Source organism: Syngnathus acus, chromosome 12, assembly GCF_901709675.1.
Source record: "Syngnathus acus chromosome 12, fSynAcu1.2, whole genome shotgun sequence".
Taxonomy (NCBI): domain Eukaryota; kingdom Metazoa; phylum Chordata; class Actinopteri; order Syngnathiformes; family Syngnathidae; genus Syngnathus; species Syngnathus acus.
This window is the reverse complement of record NC_051097.1, coordinates 6,446,437-6,465,603: the sequence shown is the minus strand read 5'-3', so window position 1 is coordinate 6,465,603 and position 19,167 is coordinate 6,446,437. Positions and strand designations below refer to the sequence as shown.

The 19,167-nt window shown below is 42.4% G+C and overlaps 1 protein-coding gene across 1 annotated transcript; it reads right to left on the bottom strand.

Moving 5' to 3' along the window:
* Positions 1-1,096: 1,096 nt before the first annotated feature.
* Positions 1,097-18,651, bottom strand: gnaz (guanine nucleotide binding protein (G protein), alpha z polypeptide). Its single transcript, XM_037266634.1, has 3 exons — positions 18,364-18,651; positions 7,414-8,652; positions 1,097-2,799 (listed from the first exon to the last, which is right to left on the bottom strand). Exons 2-3 carry the CDS (start codon positions 8,134-8,136, stop codon positions 2,455-2,457), a joined length of 1,068 nt encoding a protein of 355 aa, XP_037122529.1. The 5' UTR covers positions 8,137-8,652; positions 18,364-18,651; the 3' UTR covers positions 1,097-2,454.
* Positions 18,652-19,167: the final 516 nt, after the last annotated feature.

Below are 19,167 nucleotides of genomic sequence, written 5' to 3'. Positions count from 1 at the left end.
TTACTATTTAAAAATGCTCAAATAAATTGAGGAAGGTTGTTAATGCTATTATATCGCAATTATATTTTCTCTGTACCAAATGAATTTGAAGGAGGAGGGGCAATATTAGCCTCAGCCTTCTACAGAAAAAGGAATCCGTGAAAAGATTGTCATTATTTGACTAGTGGAATTTCCCTCTGGTTGAACATCAGCACCCCCTTGTGACCAAAACACCATCTGGGAAATAAATCCTGTCCCAATGGTTGTTTTTATCCTTGGTTCAGTTGCAGTTGCTTTTTGTTTTGGAGCTGCGTCGCACTTTTTTTAAATTTTATGTTTGGCGCTGATGCTCTCCACATGATGTTCACGAGGCTGCGCAGAACTGTCCAATTTGTGTTTGTGTTTGTCCAAGTGGGTTTTATTTATCAACACAGCATTGTCCAAACCAGTCCGTAAAAGCATAAACCGCAGGCCTAATTCACTTTGTGGAGCATTCATTTCAAAAAATGAACACAAAATGAGCCATTTATTGGAACACAGCTGGTGTGTGCAATGTTATTTATGAACCAGGATGTTGATGATTTGCACCAAAGACCTGAATCACTGGCGGAGCTAGAGGGGGCCCACGGGGCACTGCCTCCCCCCCGCCCCCCACCCCATCCTTTTGAATAAGCAAGACCAGATTTTTTTTCGGGATTTTTTTTAACATTTCCACTTGTCTCTTGTAGGGGACTTATAATAAATCTTTATCAGTGTTTTTTTTGATAATATTTTGGGGTTTATAGATATATATATTTTTTATCCTTGCCCCCAGTGACCTGCATGGCACTGTATGTTGTCACTTCATCACAAAGAGGCCACATTTATTCAGGAGTAATTTAATTACATTCTTGACGTGGCAATTAGTTGTGCCCCGGCAGTTTCATTGTCCACAAGGGGACAAACAGTGCTCATTCCATGATTTTGGACAGTAAGTTCCCAGTTGCCATTCACTTGATGCTGCATAGTTGTGGACAAGACAAAGTCACTGTCAAAAAACACAGTTACAACACCATGAAAATTTGCATAAGTTGTTTTATTTGTAGTTATCCTTTTTCATTTCGTTTTAATTGTACTGTTTTTTTTTCTCAAAGTGGACATCCTGTAAAGTCAAGCGTGAAGCCCTTAGCTCGGTTGTTGGCACATCATAAACCGAAAGGAAGGGTAAAGAGGAGGAGCAAAATGGAATTCCCCTTTCTCCTTCTCTTTCGCTCTCTTTCTCTCTTTGTCTCTTGCAGTCCTCCCAACTCAACCACTATTATTATTTGTTTTGACAAAGAGTGTACCGGACAGTATATTTACACATCATACCAACTGTTGGACAATTTCCACTTAGAGAATGCAAGGAAGATTGAACTTTGCGTCGTCTTTTTCATATTTTTCCATTGTCCTTTTTCCTTTTCTCATTTTCACGAATGAGACTTGACCCTATTATCATTTTTTTTTTTTTTTTTTTTAACCAGCGTAGCATCCCCGATAGAACTCTTCAATAGATTCCTCTCTTGACAGCTGTACAATCTTACACAGTGTTTGACTTCAATATATATTTTTGGGAATATACTTTGCAAACCTAAGAAAACAAAAAGAAAATTCCAAGGAAAATAGAGTAGTATCCCAAAGTAACAAAATCATGCATGTTTTAAGGTAATTTTTTTTCCCCCAGAAAAACAAAAGAAAAAAATAATTGTCATCAATGTTTTATTTACAAACTGATCTTGGCACTGTTTTTGTCGTCTTTGCTGGAAAGTCGAATTATCATGGTGAACACTTGACGCTAACACTCCTGGTAAGTCAGTGGCCTGCTATAAAAGGCAGGTTTGTCATACATATATTTTTTTTCAATGCACAAAAAAGCAAAAAGAGGAACAGAACAGCCTTTATAGAGTTTGGTGGAGAAGAACAGAAATAGTGCTTAGAAAATATTTTTTTAAACTGTGGCAGTTTCTTCTTTTAGGCAAAGACCCTGTGACATCATGCCTACCCACGTTTTGCTTCCCGACTAGAGACACGAGCTCCTTCACTAACTCTCATTGTTAAAAGTGACCAAAAAACAAAAACAAATAGAACCTTGATTTTTGCCTTCAATGTGTCCTGTAAAGCAGCATTAAATGTCCTCAGGCAAACAAAATAATTGAGACAAAATGAACAAAAAAGCCACCCGGCGAGTATTTTGTCTTCTGTTTGGCAGGCAGGTGGGGAAACTGTCGTACATGTCTAGTGTTGCCACGTCTTAATCTTGTGTGAGCAAAACAGAAAAGGTGTTTATCTGTGTGGGTGTCTGCATATTCGGTGCAAAAAAAAATCTCGTCTTTGTCCCCACTAAAACATTTCAATCCTCACCGTCCTTCCTTTCTCATTTGCATTTTTTTTCCTGTCATTCTTGCACTTCATCGGCGAGCTAAACCAACTACCCACCCGCCAACCAAACGTCGAGTCCTAGCACAACCCGATGTACTTGAGATTGTTCTGGATGATCACGTCCGTGACAGCGTCAAACACAAACTGGATGTTGCTGGTGTCGGTAGCGCAGGTGAAGTGTGAGTAAATCTCCTTGGTCTCCTTGTTGCGGTTGAGGTCCTCAAACTGCCGCTGAACGTAGACGGCGGCTTCCTCGTAGGTGTTCTGGCCCTTGTAGTCGGGGAAGCAGACTGTCAGGGGAATGCGTTTGATCTTCTCAGCCAACAGGTCCTTCTTGTTGAGGAAGAGGATGAGCGAAGTGTTGGTGAACCAGTTGTTGTTGCAGATGGAGTCGAAGAGACGCAAGCTCTCGGCCATTCGGCTCTGCAAAGGCAAAAAAGGGAATCAGGCCAGCAGTTCAATCTGACCCGGATCTCTTTTATTAACTTAAATCGATAGTATCATTCAAAGTTACCTAGAGGGTTAAAAAGATCCTACGTGAAGCATCTGATAGCCTGCAGTCATTCCGTTGTTTTCAGATACTGAGCTACATAGCCACTTTCCCCGCTCGAAATCACATGATGGAAAATTATATCAATTGCGATTGATAAGCAATAAGCACGTATGCATATGTTTGTTCTCATAAAGTTTAACGTCATGTGATGTTGGACATGAAGTCGAAAAGAAAAAGAAAACGGAATGGCGGCTGCTGGCATGTGGCGACAGGCCAGTAGCTTGTGACTGGGACCTTGTCAGATGGAGAGGGCTGTTGTTTCAAAGTATACAGGAATAACACAATGCTCCGAGCAAATCACAAGATCTGCACATCCTGGAAAAAAAAAAAATGGTGGACTAAAGTGAAAGAAGAGAAAAACTATGAATGAGAATTTTAATCCACAGCATTAATTGAATTTACACATTTTTTCGTTTTAACATTTAAGATGATACTTGTTCAGTATATTTTGCGAAATGTCATGAAATTTGAACCAAAAAAAATCACCTTTTATTTTAACCTATATAGCACAAACTATCAAAAAGATCTGGTCACTTATCACTGTACACCAAGATGTCAAACTCAAGGCCCGGGGGCCAGATATGGCTCGCCATATCCATTTATGTGGACCGCGAAAACAAATTGTGCCTCAAATTCATGTACCAATACTAAAGTTGCAAATTATCTTTAATTTTAAAAGATAGAAATACTGCAAACATTTTTTTTTTCAATATTTAGACAGTTTTTACTGATCTCTGATTTGAAAACTATTTATTCATCAGTTTGTTGTGTTATAAGGCGTTGACATTCATAATGGCCTTCCAATGACAATGTGGCCCTCGACAAAAACAAGTTTGACACCCCTGTTCTAACGCCATTCGACGGCTGTCCTCCACCTTTCAGATGATCCAAACAGGAGACGACAACCTGAGCCTAGGAAGCCTCTCGTCTTTCCACCTGTCCTCTACAATTGTTAAACAGTAAGCAATTTTAACTCATACATGTACATCTACCGCACTCTTCATTAGACACAATCTAATAATGGAAAATTACAGAAAAACCTCCAACGTCGAATTTCTTTTCCCAAGTCTCACAAATCATCCCTGTTACATGGACTAACTGCAAACGCATTGCGAATCTTATTTTTAAATCGCGTTTATAATCCATATCCCGCCTCAAAATCACCGACTGCTAAATACAACTCGTTTGTTCTTTTCAGTATTTACCAGCACAATAACGGCTCTGTAATGTTGCGTCGTACAATGGCGACTGGCATCGCTTGACTGAGCTTCACTGACAAAACAAGCCTACACCTCAAAAAAAAAAAAACACCAAGAAGTACAAATCAGTTCCGCTTACCATGTTGCGGTATATATGTAATAGTAAAGCTTGGCCTAGCTTGGATTTTCACCACAGGGATCGCATGCCAGATGGCATCCATGTGAATTACCTTAGTTCATCCTAACATAACGCTCTCATTTTCACAGAGAGGAAAAAAAAAAGATAGTAAGACGAACGATGGAGCACATCCAGCAATTTGTGTTCTTTTGTTCTTGGCACACGGCGCTTCATTACATAATCACCAAAAGCTTTCTTTGAGAAAAGGAACCCATTTCATATCTTTTGTCACATGAAAGTGATGATTTATTGTCGGTTGGTCAATCGACGACAGTGTCTAGGTAGCACATCGCTATGCTTGGTATCTCGGCCCAAGGCTGGAAAAAAATATTTTCTTACATTAGCAGTCTTTGGCACTAGAAGTGTTGCGTTCACACCCCCTGTCCAAGTATCGTGGAATACGCGTCTGTTACGACTCAATGTACTTTCAAAGTCGGCAAATTGCCGCCTCGACTCCCCACCCCCCCTTCGGGTCGGTGCCATCTGTACACTGGATAGTGTCTGTGAATTGCTGCCACAGCGTTATACAACAGTCTCAAAACCTCAGCTTGTTAGCGAAGCCATCGGATTTTTGGAGGGTCGAGTAGACGCCATTATGTCACAAGATCAATTTGATTGCATGATACCGTTGTAATCGGTTCCCTTAGAACTCGGTCATGTTTTAATCTACTATGTCTGAGTGCCCGATTTGAGACGGGAGCAGACATCCGCTTGTGTGCCTGTGATAGGGACAGTCTGTGTCAAATATAAAGTCATCGCTTTTGGGAATGTTTCATTTTGAGGACGACTAGTTAACGGAGAGGATCGTTCGTACCTATTTAAGCTAGCTCGCCATTGCTACGTTGACTTGCTCGGCATCAGCAATTTCATGCGTTCATTCAGCTCCCCCATCCCCCACCTGCTCTCACCTTCACACAACACATGCAGAGTACGCAAAGTGTGTCAGATGAGTTCCAGGACTGTCTTCTAGTGTGGACTTTAACAATTCACCAACAATGTCTACAGAGAAAAAATTCATTCCAGGAACAAAGTAAAGGCGTTGGCCAAAGGGCAAGGCATGAGGAAATGAAGGGACAATAGTGGCCTGGCTATTTTTGGCACTGATTGCTAAGTTAATGAACAGAAAGGAGCTAGGTGCTTTTTCCGCTGGTTTGGACTTCCAACAGAAATCCCTGACTTTGATTAAAATAAGAAGACATGACATAAAATCAACTATATGTGTCTATGTTCGATTGTATTTGAATCGTATTTAACATTTTCATTGTTAAAAATGCTAAATCTTCTTCCGAGCGACAAACACTGGGGCATTGCGTGGATGAGATTGTTCTCCATTGTCTCCGTGTCGTAGTCTGTACAGCAATTCTCGCTGTGAAATCACAGCGCCACACCTCTCTTATTGGATGTGCTGTCGGTCCTCGCAGCGGCGCTGCACCCAAATTTTTCATTTGGAGTGTGTTTCCTGTCGCGGGGCTGTATAGACCACAAAGGATGGGTTGAGGCTACGCTGTGATAGATGCAGTGTGAAAGACTCCGGGGGGATTACTTCAAAAGGGGGCAATCTTCTAGTTTGTGATTTGTGTTTCAATTATATCCTAGTCCTGGAAGTTTTCTGACACACCTTTGTACATCAACACGTATTCTCTCCTGTGATGCTGTTTGTTGGACCCCCCCCCTCCCCTTTCCTTCTCATCCTCCTTTCCCTAGTCACAGCTCACTGTCAACATTGCAGGATTAGGAGCATTTGACTGGCTTGTTGCTAGGCAACGGTAACCACGGAAACCGATTCATTATGAGGACAAGGATGGGACAGGGAAAATGCAACTGGGAATGGGTTGATGGGTAAATGTACAGTAATTATGGTGTGTTTTAAGTCTTGCGTGATTTGGTGCATCAACATTTCCTTCCAGAGGAATGTTTTTTATTACCAGGATAAACATTAAAAATGGAGTCTAGCTTAATTCAGATCCGTTCGATCCATCACTTACTATATACGTATCTTGTCATAGTAAGCCGATCGGTTTGTAGTTTGGCAATTCCAGCTCAGATTTTTATTCCTTAGAATCATCAAATGGAATGTTAGCTGAAGAAAACTATTTGGGGGCTTCCGGTTATTTTTGTCATATTGAAACCAGCGCAGAGCAAATGTTGAGGCTGAAAAGTGGACTTATCTCTACTGCTTGAATTCTTTCCATCATTGCTCATTTTCTTACACATGGGCGATATTTTGATAGAAGGCTGTTTCAAAGGGGTGGTTGCGCTTTTGTGGGTGTGAGCACCGCTGACATTTTGTTTGAGACCACATTCAATCTCGATAGTTTGTGTTGGTGACATGTGCCTGTGCACAAAAATAGAGACCCTGGTTTTATTTTGTCAATTGCTGTAAGCTAACAAGAAATCTATACTTTGTTGCTCTCTAGCTAGCAGTCTGAAAATTGTAGTTGTTTTTCATTCCAAGGACTTGTGAACCCCCAAAAGAGCCTTTGCAACCTGTTAAATCTCACAGGTAAAAGATTCACACGTGATTCTGTGAACTCAATTAACACCATACTGGATTTTTCTCCACAGTCTATTTTTAACCTGGACTTGTAATTGGTTCCAATCTGTTTTTGTTCAACTTTTGTCTGTACGCTATGCATTTTTAGCTCACTCTAGTAACCACAAGGACCCACAGCCTCGTGTGTTACTTATCTGTGGGTACAGACACCTTTTAGGAAATAAAATATGCTTGTGGAATTCTAAAAATAGCTGACCCCTGAGGTGATCCTGTCCAAAAACTGAAATAGTAGCCATTGTTGATCGCCTCCCAAAAAGGCAGTTAAACCAAACATTAACGACCTCAGCATACCAAAACATCTCAAGAAGGAAATAGATATAGCATGGCAAGGAAATTGCTTAAATTCCCAAACCATGAGAAAGAGATAATGCAGACTTCTTCGGTCAGAGACACTTTAGGTGTGCCTTCCATTTCTTTCCATGTTCGTAATAGTCTTGCTGAGGAATTAGGATGGCCTTACCTTCTGAGTTCTGGATCCATGGATACTTTGACCTTCTCATAATTATGATCTATGCCTGTCTGTATGCGGAGCTTTACAATTGATTTTTCTTACCGTCTGGTTGTCCTCGTAGAGTTTGAGGTCATAGCCGCTCAGTTCAACACAGAAAATGATTGCTGTCACGCCCTCGAAACAATGGATCCACTTCTTTCTCTCGGATCGCTGTCCGCCTACGTCTACCATCTTGAAGGTGAGCTCCTTGAAGGTGAACTTGTTCTCTACAATGCCAGTGGTCATGTCTCGGGATCGCAGAATGTCCTCCACCGTCGGGATGTACTCGGGCGCAGAAATGCGGTCCAGGTCGTTTAGGTAGTAAGCGGTATTGTCCTCTAAGTGGTACTCATTGGATCGCTGAAAACACTCCTGGACCCCAGAGTCTGCCCAGAGGCGTTTCATGACTCCCAGCAACTCCGGAGTGATCTCTCCCTTGCTTTCCGCCGGCCCCGTGAGGGCAAAGAGTTGCACAGCGTCGTAGGCGCGATCGGGATTGTGAAAGTCAATCTTAAGGGTGGTCAGGGCACGGATGATGCGGGTGAGCGAGTCGATGGCGTTGTACAGGATGAGGGGCTTGTACTCCTTGCAGGCCTCAAGGTTGAAGCCGCCGCTGTGGATGATCTTCATCTGCTTGACGATGGTACTCTTGCCGGAGTTGCTGGTGCCCAGCAGCAATAACTTGATCTCACGTCTCTGCCGCTGACTCTCCGATCGCAAGTGGCGGTCGATTCGCCGCGAGCGCCGAGCCGCTTCCTTCTCCTCCGAGCTCTGACGGCATCCCATGGTCCTCCACCACGTGGTGAGCGCGAAGGAACTCGTGCTGACGCTTGACGGGTGAACTAATTGCAGAGAAGAAGTGATGGGAACTTTGGAGGGGGTCGAGGATTGTCGGTAGAAGGTGCTACGTCAGAACGAGCCAGAAGAGCCTCCGCAGAAATGAGTGACTCAGAAGTGTCTCATTCTTCTTCCTCCGGGGCAGTCTGTGAGTCCCGTGTGGGCAAAACCCAGACTTGTGGGATGCCCACACAGTGCCTTGCACTGAGGTTCGACTGCCTGCTCAAGCCGAGGGAGATGGGGATCATAGCAGGGGCTCCCCTCAAGGAGAATCGCTGGAGGAAGGCGGACTACCTTCGGCTTATGTCAGTGGAGGAAGTGTTTGGGCTTGACGGGTGTGATCGGGAAAATTCTCTCACTCCATCCCCGCATGGCTCCTGTGTTGCCTCCTCCCAGTCAGCTCACCGCAATCATCCACCCCAGAGTGAGACTTATCTTCACAGGGTTGCAAATTCTTCTTAGAGTCTGGTAAAACACAAAAGATAAAATACATGAATTTTTACATTCCACGAGAGATTGGTTCATCACGCTACTAATTAGCTAACTGCGGAATGCATTCATGACATGGGAAATGTGGAAACAAAAAATCCCTGAAAAATCGCAATACTGGAAAACCCAAAAGCTAATTATCTGGTCTGGCATCTGGGGTTTCAAGCATATTTCCGGGGGGGGGGGGGACAGTGCCCCCGCAGGCCCCCCTCTAGCTCTGCCAGTGTCGCTTGGTGAAACACGTGTCCTGGCACATTTCCGCTCCACTAATACACCGATTTGGATCATTTTGAAGATTCTCATCATGGAAGTAAGGCTAAGATTATAAACTATCATTTTTTAAATGGCTGTATGCTCTAAAACATTGACTGGTTGGTGCCACAAATACACAAGACACGATCAAGGTCAGAGATACTATGTCGAAACACGGGCTGGAAAAAGCAGCTTTGCAAAACGAGTTTCTTTTTGAGAAAACAGCATGTACACCTCTGGATATTGTCTGCTGTTCTTTGACTGCAGTCAAGTAAAAATTCTTTATTTACTGTCCTGAGGGAAAATGACAGGTGCCTCCCACACTTTAATGAAGCAATGAAGCCAGCCCGCTCCGCTTGCAGACTTTTGTTATGTTATCCAGCAGCTCTGGGATTATTGGAAAGTACAAATATTTTCTATGGGATCTAGTTTCATTTTGGTTATTTGCGGTTTATATTAGTTGGGAGTTAGAGGTTTTCTTCTTAAGAAATATTGAAGTGCAATATATTGTAGGATGTTAATATAGTTCTGCTTTGCTGGTGCAGGGATGGCCTGTGGGCAAATCGGTATATTCTGTAATGAGACAGGCTGTTCTCTATTGGCAGAGTCACAAACGGGAAATCATGCTTTGGCCCGATGTTTTTTTTTTTTTTTGGCAGACCTAAACTTTGCCTACCTATAAACTGCAACAAAGCATCTCCACACAAATTGAGAAGTTGGTTTTCGAGCTTCAGGCACCTGATTCTATTCACTCAATGACAGACAGGCACAGATGTTAAAGCTATGCAAAAAATCCTTTAAAAAAATAATAAAAATGCAGCAACTGCATTTCTTCAGCTTTTGAAGTTGCACCACATTAGATAATTGTAAGAGAATACATTGCCAAGAGTGCAAACAACTATAAAGGAAAAAAGAAAATGCTGACCTTCATCATATCCTCATTAAAAGTTGGAGCAGTGCTGACCTTAACAACAAAATGCTAACGCGCATCATTGCTGACACCATTTCACATGTCTTGCAGACTGTCACATCCACTACTATTGTCAATTATGGAATTCAGATGTAAATTGGACAGCTTGGTGAGGAATAAATAGCAGGTGTTGGCAGGCAGGCGTCTTAATGTATCATGAGTGCTTAGGTATATGACAAGGTGGTACTTTAGCTAACGTACTTTTTTTTTTTTTCTTCACACAATTTTCCAATCCTCCCTCTGCTGTTCAAAGCATGTGTTTATCCCTACAGCAGTGAATGGCTGGCTACTAAATGGCTGGTTGGTGGATGTCAAAATATGTACACAAACATGATGGTGAGATTACAGTGAGTCAACAAACCTATCTAGGTCATCAAGAATTATATTGATTAAAAAAAAAAGTACAGTATAGCAGGATGTGTTACTGAAGCGGACACATCTGGTACAATCCTGCTAATGTGCATCGGTGTTAGCGATAAGTCCCAATGCAAAATGTATTTTTTTTTTAGGAATGAATATAATTGTAGGAAGAAAAATGAACAGCACAGGTTTTATCCATCGTGTTGTGTGTTGATGAATGAGGCGTCACAGTCGCAGGCTTGCGTTTGATTTGTTCCGGTTAGCATTGACTTGCGCTATAGGGCATGCAGTGTTCATGCATCCAGTGGGGAAAATATGCTAGTGCGGCAATCATTTCAGTACAAAGTCAAAGGTCGAACACAATTTGATTTATTTGTATTTTCAAATAATTTGCCTCGAGGAAATGTTCGAATATTTCCGCGCTCAAGCTGCAACTAGCATAAAAGTGTTTAAGCTATTGTTAGCCAAACAAACCCTTTGAACCCTTTGGGACATCAGAGCATCTTTTAGAATAACTTTAGGAAAAAAAAATATTTCACAGATGCTGAACTGATAATCTATGCTGACACTTTGTGACTTCACAGATACACGCACAACACATAAAACCTTTGAAATATGTTAAGTAAAAAAAAAAAAAGGTGAAATAATCCTTTGATGCTTGTGACTGGAATTTAACACAATACGCTGACGTCTTGTATGACGCCACCGTGATAGTTTGAAATACGGCTGCAAAAAGGTCACAAAGAAAAATCCTTTCATTCATTTTTACTGAGTTGTCAATTGTATAACTTCAGTGTTCCACTGTTCAAGTAAACAAATGGTATGACTGGCATTTAACGTTTGAGTATCTAGACCAGTTGGGCACTGAGGAAGTGTGTGACTTTTAGATGACTGTACTTCCTTTGTCTCTGGGTTTGGAGGGCCCGCTCTAACTTTGCTTGGCACCATCCGCTGACATCTTCACAATGGCAGGGTTATCCCTATCGTACTTGAGGAGATATTTGACAAGAAAGCTTTGCAGTGGGGAGCACAGAGCAGGCTCACATAGAAAAGCGCTCACATGTCATTTAATCATCATCATTTGAATAGCCGCGAGCTAGCTTCTCGCTACTCGCTATACTCCACCTGACAGCATCTTTTAGAAAGGGGTTAGTGAGAGAACTTTGTGTCCAATAGTGGAAAATTATGACCTAACCTTAAGATGGTATATCAAATAAAATGTTTAACTTTTGTGGTAGATAACAATCACTGGCGGAGTTAGAAGGGGGGGGGGGGGGGCGGGCCCCTCTAATGGCCCCCCTCCGAGGAAGAAAATTCTAGCTCCGCCAGTGAAAATACAACAGCATGTAATTATTCAGTTGATAAAGAATTCCTGAAGCCATGTGAGAGAAATCTGGCCTCCTAAGTGAGACGAGCCACTGCTGGAGGGACATTATTAATGTACGTGATGAACGAGCAACGCATTAGCGCAGCACGATCAATCCGCTCGCTCCGCTCGACTACGCTTGTCTTCCGCGTTGCACAGCCGCCACAAGGTGACTCGTAAGCCTGTTCAGTATAAACACGGCCGACCGGCTTTTCCCGAAGGGATAATGGCAAATTCAAATGAGGATATCGAACGCATGGCGTAGCAGATAAGCTCATGTTTGTGACAAATATTTCGTATGTTTGTGTTACAGTTACGCAGAAGTCAAGGTGACTTTCAAGGTTTTGTGAAGTTTCAAAGTGATTTTTAACGTCTGCAGCTCACACTGTTGACAGTTTAAACAAGCCGGGCGCTGCGGCTGAGCAACAGTCAACAAGAAATGCGCAGCTTCATTTCAACGTGTTTCATTCCAATAAATCACAATTTGATTTCTTTCCGAGCGCTGCGTATTGAACGTTGCTGTTCGTTATGCTCGGCCGGCGAGTAGCGAAGCGGCCCCTCTAATTAGGAGCCGACAAACACCAGAGAGATTGGCGTACTTTTGCAATCGAACAGAGGGAATACATAAATTTTTCATTTTTGAAATAAACATCAAGCTTTGCTGACACGCTACACTGATATTAAATGATATAGGCAAAAATGTTAGCGGCGCGCTAACTTATTATAATTATCTGTCTCTGTATAGAGTTATTGCTCTATAAGTGCACGCTGGAATCTGGGACAAAAAAAGCAAACAGTCAATTTTATGGTTCCACCCGGCGGATGATTGATCGGTGTCATCCCGGATTGGAGCACAGACATTGTTTGATTGAAACACAAGCGGGATGCCTTATTTTGCAGCTAATGAGCATAATGTATGCTTAACCGTGCGGAGCTCAGAGGAACAGAACATGTACAAGCACTCCCAAGCTAGAAAGCCTGCTTGGCAGTGATGACTCAGAGCTGCGTGTTGGGCCCACTTAACATCAAAATTAGAATAGATATAGGTCAGACGATTTTTCTGCACCATCCGACACTTTGTGCAAGTTTACGTTTTGATTCTTTTGCAGCTATTAAGACGTACTTAATTGGGCTCCAAAGTACCCCCACAAGTCCCATTCTGCTACTAAAGCATCATGTTGGGAGTTTTATGAGAATGAGATCACATTTCAAAACTTTGGATAATGCAGAGTTGTCAGACACCTTACAATTCAGAGATATAAAAAGTGACCAGAGGTTGGATTTTGGTGTGTATTTAATTTAACTTGGCCAACAAAAGCATGAATTTGTTTTATAGTAGCATGTGAGTAACCTCTAATGGAAGATAAAACTTTAATTAAAAAAAAAAAACAATCTGCTGTGAAAATACAAAAGCGTGAGGGTTTGTTCTGGTGGATTATTTTGTTAATTTATTCTGAAAGCTTCTTTAATCAACATAGATTCATTCGTGCCTGATAATCGCAGCAAATCTAAGTGCTTTGCTTTATGTTAGTCTCGGCTGGATTTAGCCTTCTGGACAAAATGCAATGCAGCGTAAATAAAGCTCAAATGTTTAATTGTTATTTGGGGAAAATAGCTTTGAATAGTGAGATTCTTGGAAATAATTTTCCATAGCTGACAAAAAATCAGCACTAAGACCACCCAAAAGTGGAATTTAGCCTCAAAGCCTGATTTCAAGTATTATAAAATTTTTTTTAATTATGTACTTGCAAAATCTACAAACACTTGGGGCCCTGTTTTTGTAAGCAGGCGCCTGTGCAGCCAGCGTAAGAAATTGGCATAAACCAATTTAGTTTTGAGCGTTTGTGAAGTTGGGGCACTCAGTATTTTATTGCACGGCCCCCGGTGCAATTTTTCTTTGATTTTTTTTTTTTTTCTTTTTTTTTGTCAAGTAAGGGTTGGGATAGGATTAGCAGGTGTACATGTACCTAATATCGTGTCGGTTATGCAACGTTAAAAGCAGACTGGAGAAATGGATGCCTGTGTGCACACGTGGGGATGCAACTCATTCATTATGGACAACAATGACGGGCGCTGTTCTTTTCCCAAAACAGTGGGCCGTTTTAAAAGCGGGGACGGGATGCTGGTGGCGGGGGGGGGGCGAGCTTTCTTTTTTGCAATAATGCCTTGTTTAATGTTGTTGATGCTGCGTTCCCCTTTCATCAATCTAGCAAGTCACATTGAGTCACGAGGCCAGCTAGCGTTGAGAATGGCGTGTTTGTGCACAGGCTGCGAGAACAAGGATGGCACAAGGTGGACACATGTAGACATGTATTTACTGCTTGAGTCTCATCCATGGTGGAAGCTCTGGAATAGTCATGGCCATTAAAGTTAGGACTGAGTGTTTTATTGTTTTGCTGTTGTACTATAAACAGTGGTGAGTTACTGATGGTGGTTTGTTGGCTTGACTTTCTGTGCAGGCAACATGGGATCAGTTTGCACTCAATGGCAATGTGAATGCGCGTTTGTACGTTCCCTGTGATCGGCCCAAATCAGCTGAGATAGGCTTCAGCTCAACGTGATCCTGAGCAAGAGCCGTGGAGTAGAGTAATAATTCATTTTGCACTTGTATAACGGCTTTCACCGATACCAATATTTTAATAATTTTGTATATTTTTTATACATATTGTTTTATATTTTTTAAAACATATTTTATATTTTAACATTTTATGTTTTTATATTTTTATATTTTCAATTTTCCTTGAAATTACATTAGGCTAACAGCAATTTTCTACTAAATTTTCTAATTTCTAGTTCCCAATTGGAAAAGGGTCTCAATAAGGCGCCATTGTTGCAAGTACTGATACTGAGGCTGGTATCGGCACCGATACTGATACACGATACTCGCCCATCTCTTACTAAAATGGCAGTTTGACCCTGGAGCAGATTGTGTTTGACCTTTATGACCCCTCTGTGTAGAATTCAAAAGTTCTATGTGTAAGTGAACACAATACGCATACTACCTATAATTGCTTTCAGTGCACAGCTACATCTCTTGCCCGCGGGCCGCATCATCAACCCACTACCACCATTACCCCTCCTCCCCTCCCTCTCCACTGCCTCCTTGTTGTCATATGACTACTGTTATGTGTGTGCATTGGGAACACAAAGTTGGTCTGTTTGCCCCCCCCCCCCCCCCCCTCTCTTACTCTGCCCTCTCACATTTGAGTGCAGCAAGTGAAGGCCCGTTCACTTGTTGGCCTTCAGAAGGGAAACAGACGGGCTCCTGTATGTGGTGCCGGGCATAGATGAGCGAGAGAGATGGAGGTCAAAGGAGAAAGAAAGAAGCGGGTCGAGCAAATGTTGTTTTTTACAACACCAAAGAAGAATGCAGTGCTGCTTCAAGCCCCGGCCTTAAAAATGGGTTTGATTCAACACAGACTCATAAGATATTTATTAGTCCTCTTTATGTCACTGCCTGCACAAGAGAATTGGCTCCCAAAGAACATGTTGCCAGGTAATAACCTGGCCAGGATAAAATAAATAAATAAATAAATAAATAAACACCAGTGCCGAAGCAGCTGAATATAAGCATTGTCTCGTTCGAAGACAATAGTTCAGTGTCATTGTTGGTATTATCGTGTCTAAACGAGTTCCATGCAAAGCACATTTTGTAATTAGTTTAATTAATAAATCTTACATTGTCCGACATAAGAGTTCAAGAGCAGTTACGAGGGCGTAACCTAAAACGTAACCTAAATTTGTAGCCGAAACACGCCGTTGCTAACCTATGCTAACGTTATTTGTTGAAAGATTCACCGATTTGCTGATTGAAAGATTTGTCCCACCGGTCTCATAAAAAACATCTTGTTGCCATGCGACTATGTTGAACTGAGGGGAGGAGCTTCATTTAGTCAAGTCATAGTTCTCCCTGTCTGTTCACATGTTTATATAAAAAAAACTTGTCGGCCATAAATCAGACAAAGTCAAATGAATCTACAGCGGTAACAGAGCATGTCTTTGTGTGGCGCTTGATATAACTTGATTCTTATGCTGCTCCACAAACCGGTTCATTCTGCACTATTTGTCAAAATCTCGTAAAGTGAGCAACCGCTGTAGCACAAATCAGAGTGACTCTAATATCCACACTTTACGTTAAATAGCGGACAAATTAGCCGTACGACACTTCAACTGTAGTGGGGCTTGTCCCCAATTTTGAAGAATAAAATTTCTAGCACTTGGCTTGGTAATGTAAAAGTGCCACAGGGGTGTCCCCAGTGTGCGGGCAACTGGGTGTGTCCCTTTACAGTTTTGTTTGTGCCTTTTAAATCAAATCTGCCTGTGCTGTCCCCAGTCATTATTTCACCCACTGGACTCGAAAGAAGCAAGTAACAAAAGAGTCGGAAGGAGGTCATTTTTTGTCACAGTCGCGCTGGTTTTTATATGCTCATTTGACGGACAGCGTACTGTGGCAAACATTTGCCATCGGCACAGTTGAGATGGAGGACTCGTTTTTAATAGCATTTCCACTTACTGAAACCGTTCAATCCAAATTCTTGTTTCAGTCAATATTTTGACATGTTCAATCATTTGTTAAAACACGCTCAAGTGAGCCTTTATTCCGTTGCGTTTGGAATAATAGGAACGGGAGTCGTTTGGCTTTTAGCTATTTTGACATTGGGAGGATTGGATAATGCAATCTCAATTTAAACATGAGAATTGTATTGATTTGATTGTGCTTGGCAGAAAATGAAAGGAGAAGCAATTTCTGTTAAGTTAGTTAGGCGAAACCGACAAAACTAAGAAATGCGGAGGAACGGCTAACCGTAATTCAATCGTAATTGGCTGAAATGCCAGTTCACAGGAGCTCGACGTCGGTTGACTCGATGCAACACAAATACCAAGCAGTTAGAAAGGATCCTCTATTTACGTTGGTCCCGACTGGGAAAAGTTGATAAACTTGTTTGCGGAGTACATTGTCATACTAAACAAGAAAAAGAAAAGAAAATAGCCATATTTGGCTTTTTTTATCATTGATAGTTTTATCATTCACGTGTTTTTAATACTAACATTGTCTATGATATTTATTGAACATCTTAATATTTATTTATTTAAGGTTTTTTTTAATTCCAAATCAAAATATTTTTCCCAATATTTTGATTTGGAATTAATTCCCAATGCATTTGCATGGGAAAAAACAAAACTCGAGCTCTTGAGGATTTTTGAGCTTTACTCATTTTCCACACTTTGGACCGCAGACATCCCACCTTCTCCCGCTTCATCAAACATTACAAGCCAAAAAGTCAACAGTTTAGCAAATAAAAGCCACTCAGATGTTACTGCAGCTTGCAGGGCTGATTAAAGCTTTTGTCACAGCGAGCTTGACCTTGCTTGGCCTCCCGTCGGGTTTCCGAGCAGTGACCCGACTGTGGGCAAACAGGTGGAAATATCGAAAGATGCACACGCTACTATTTCCCACGGTGTTTCCTGCTCTCGGTAATTGGTGTGACACAAAGTCCTAAAGCTTCAAATAACACACATAGCTTGCTACATGGCTAATGTTCTTCGGACATATTGAACCAATCAAATGGAAGTGAAGGGTGGGAAGGGAGTAGATGCATCTCAAGCGAATGATGAGTTACACATTTTGGATAACAAACCGGACTGGAAAGCTCCAAAATGGGGCTTGTAAAAAAAACCTTGAACAGGGACTTGATTAAGAACAGCGAGCTATAAAAGCCCATGTGTCAGACAGAGACTGATCAATATTCCTATCCTTTCTCGACGAGCCCAAACCACGCGAGCATAAGCTAATCTTCCTGATCCATTTTGACAAGCACAGTAGACTTTAGCCATTTTTTTTTTGTAACCCTAATTCCGAGACGTCTGGTGACGCTCTTCGTGCGTTGTCATGATAAGAAGCCAGCATTTCCTGCAGTACTATTTTTTTTTTTTAACATGCAAGTCGATCCAAATGGTCTTTTTCCCTTCTTTCCTTCTTTCTCTCTGCAGCATCACAACCTCCGCCCCTCTGCCCCATCTGCCTCCTTACTGTTAACCCCCCCAAGCCCCCCCACCCCACCTCTCAGCTGCAATGGTTCCCTCCCTGTCTCTCAGGCATGGAGCACAAGTATACCGTACAAAACCGATTATTATCAGCAAATTTACTACATATGAAAGGCGGCTTAAACTCCCACCCCCTCCCCTCCTTGCCGTCACAATCCCTAAATCAACTCAACGATGATCAATGATGATTTAACGCAGGCGTAAAGCGGCGGTCGGCGCCAGTCCCACGCCGCTCCTACAAATCTGTCCCGGCAATACTAAAAAGGAATTTTGTCCCCTTCCAGCTCGCGTCTTTGGAAGCCAACACCTGATCATGTGGTTCTTCTATTCCTCTCCTATTTCCAAGCCCCAGTGGCCTACACGCACACATGCACACACACACCCTTGTCCTACATAAGCCAACTTTAAGATTTCTGCACGCAGTTGTGACAAAAGCATCCTTAAGGATGGAGGATGCTCTTTGGTGATGATGCAAATAACAAGATGATAGCACTGTCCACTGGCACACAGCTAGCAGGGTGGAGGAGGGGGCCGGACAATCTGGTTGCCTTGGTGTCATCTCTGAACATCACCTTGCCCGTTTTGCGAAAACACACCCAACGCGCACACAGGTGCCCCGCATTTGTCCTACCTAACCGCGTTCCCAAAAAGGAAAAGAAATAAAAACAGCAGTCTGAGTAGTAGTTAGCCTTACCGTGTTCACAAGCCAGCATCCGTTTACAAAGGATACTGCAGATGAGCCCCCTGAAACGCCTCTGAGCAATCCGCCCTTTTACTCGCACGTCTTCATTTTGGTGTCTTCCTCATGTTCCCGATTACTTACACACACATACACACACACATACATTGCCTGTCTCTATCTTTAATGTGGCTTTTACACGTCAGTATCCTCCTCTCGTTTGCTCCAAGGCAGTTGAGACACTGCAGCGATGGGGGTGGAAGGCGTGTATATGTGTGTGCGTGCGTGTGTGTGTGTGCGTGTGTGTCAGAGACAGGGAGAGGGAGTACAGGACAGAAATGGAGGGAGGAGTCAGCAGCAAGGATAGAGAGCGAGCAAGGGAGAGAAGGGGGGAAATGGTCAGGATTAAATCATGAGACTAAGAGAGAATGAAAAAGGGAGAGAAAATGGAGCTGGATTTATTTGGATGCTATGGTGATGAAATTTATGAAGGAGAGTTGGTTTGAATGGAGGTGGCGGTGTGTGTGTTTAAGGTTAAGGCTGCCATTGCTTGTAATTTCATTAATGATGGAAAAAACATACTAGCAAGAGAGAGGGAGGGGTGGGGAGTGATGACGACAGCAGAATGGGAGGAGGTTTGGACGATGGTGTAATGTGCTGTTTCCGTGCCAACTGTCTCTGTGACAGGGAGGCCGCTTCGTTTATTGCCATTGGTCAGGAGCAGGAATTGACACAAGCGCGGGCAAATAAGATAATCTTACAAAGGGTGTGAATGGCCTTTTATTTGTTTCTTGTTTAACCTCTTGGAAGCAAAATGCT

Bases quoted from the DNA above. Each gene is read 5' to 3' on its own strand.
- gnaz (XM_037266634.1), bottom strand. From the start codon at position 8,136: ATGGGATGCCGTCAGAGCTCGGAGGAGAAGGAAGCGGCTCGGCGCTCG. The intron at 2,800-7,413 runs GTAAGAAAAATC...TTGCCTTTGCAG, and splicing joins TCTACGAGGACAACCAGACG to AGCCGAATGGCCGAGAGCTT.